This window comes from Rutidosis leptorrhynchoides, chromosome 2 (assembly GCF_046630445.1).
Source record: "Rutidosis leptorrhynchoides isolate AG116_Rl617_1_P2 chromosome 2, CSIRO_AGI_Rlap_v1, whole genome shotgun sequence".
In the NCBI taxonomy this organism is placed as follows: Eukaryota; Viridiplantae; Streptophyta; class Magnoliopsida; order Asterales; family Asteraceae; genus Rutidosis; species Rutidosis leptorrhynchoides.
The window spans coordinates 586,441,101-586,443,085 of NC_092334.1; the positions used below are offsets into that span (position 1 = coordinate 586,441,101).

General features: G+C 31.4%; 1 protein-coding gene across 1 annotated transcript; it reads right to left on the reverse strand.

Moving 5' to 3' along the window:
• Positions 1–775: 775 nt before the first annotated feature.
• LOC139889886 (F-box protein At2g35280-like) lies at positions 776–1,462 on the reverse strand. The gene has a single exon (XM_071872800.1). The coding sequence runs from the start codon at positions 1,460–1,462 to the stop codon at positions 776–778; it is 687 nt and encodes a 228-aa protein (XP_071728901.1).
• Between the last annotated feature and the right edge of the window lie 523 nt (positions 1,463–1,985).

A 1,985-nucleotide genomic window follows, 5' to 3' on the forward strand; every position in this document is an offset into this window, starting at 1 on the left:
GAAAAATGATTTCGTACACGAGATATGTGTACTGTATTTAAAGGAAATCGCATGTACATTACAGGTGGGTGTGGGATTCGGGCCCATTTGTACCATGCACATTTAAATCTTGTGGTCTATCAAAATTATGAATTTTATTGTTTATGATTAACCTATGAACTCACCAACCTTTTGGTTGACACTTTTAAAACATGTTTATTCTCAGGTATTAAAGAAATCTTCCGCTGTGCATTTGCTCATTTTAGAGATATTACTTGGAGTTATTCATGACATATTTCAAAAGATGTTGCATTCGAGTCGTTGAATTCAACAAGATTATTATTAAGTCATTTATAGTTTGGATATATTATGAAATAGTATGCATGCCTATCAACTTTCGTTGAAATGAAAGTTTGTATTTTAAAAACGAATGCAATGTTTGTAAAATGTATCATATAGAGGTCAAATACCTCGCAATGAAATCAATTATTATGTAACATTTATAATCGATATGAACGGGGCATTTCAGGTAATGCTGACCTATTTTGTAGGTAATAATCTAAACTCATGATTATTTTACTTTCCACTCACTATTGTATATTACAGTATTACTTAACATAGATTATAAAAATACAGTAACATCACAAATGTACTAGTACTCCGTAATTAACATATAACAACGTAAATGGAAATAAACTGATATATGATAATAGACATAATTACTAATATTTACATTAACTGATGAGTAAAATTTATACAAAATCTAAAATATAGAAAACATAAAATACTAACAAATCTAGTTAAACCCAAATCGTTCAGCAAAAACACGCAACTCATAGGACCAAAAACAAGACATGCATTCTGGTTTAGTCAATATAATTTCCCACCGATGGTCAAGTGGAAAATAACCATTGTGGACCTTGATAGTGCAGCAGGTTGCGACGTCATCAAAAGGATGGTGGTTAAATAATACCCAACAGCATCGCAAGAAATCAAAAACCTTGGTTCTCACCTCAACCACCAAATCCGGCACCGGTGGAAATGTATGATTAAGAATTTGTAATCCGATGTCCTTCTTCTCTATTTCGTGAGAGCCAAACATGACCAAACCATAAACATAACATGCCTCTTTAAGTTGCATATTCGAAGCTTTTTCTAATAAATGAAGCCCTACATCAGGGTATTTAGATTCAAAATAAGCCCTCAAACCATAGCGAAAAATCGCATTAGGGTTTCCAAAATACATAGAAGAAATGAAAGTATCTGCCAACTTATGGTTTCTCCAAGGTGAGATACACCACCTATCAAAGGAAAGCCATTTATAAACCAAAGCATCATCGGAAAGCTTCCCAAATGCTTTGCAAACCAACTTCACCATGAACAATTGAGCGGATGAATTCTGACCAACTCTAGACAAGATTTCCACAAGCATATCTTGTGGAACATCTTCTAGAATGTTCGCATGTCTAACCCTAACACCCATTTATTTTTGTATTTTGTTTAAAAGATATTGTAAGAGAGATGAAAATTGTGCTTAGATTTGTAGAAGAAGAAGAAGATGATGATGATGATGATGATGATGATGATGATGATGATGATGATGATGATGATAATGATGATGATGATGATGATGGGAAATAACAAGACACAAAAGGCAACTTGCCGTCTGCCCACGTCCTTTTAAAGTTGATTTTTGGTATACTCAACCCAAAAGTTCCACGTGTGCACTTAACGATGATTTAGAGTATAAATAAAATTAAAATATACAGTATATATATATACTTCTAATCTTCTAATTTTTATTAATCATGCCGATGTCATAATCTTCTAATTAAAATTAAAATTTTATTTTTAATAAAAAAATCATCCTAAATTAATGGAGCTTTTTTTCGTAATTAATAGATTATCAATTCAAAGATGCAAATAAGAAAATTAAATCAGCAGATTTGAGTTTAGTAAATAACGACTTTTAAAAAAACATGGAATACGAGAATAAATATATAAAT

Bases quoted from the DNA above. Each gene is read 5' to 3' on its own strand.
- LOC139889886 (XM_071872800.1), bottom strand. From the start codon at position 1,462: ATGGGTGTTAGGGTTAGACATGCGAACATTCTAGAAGATGTTCCACAA.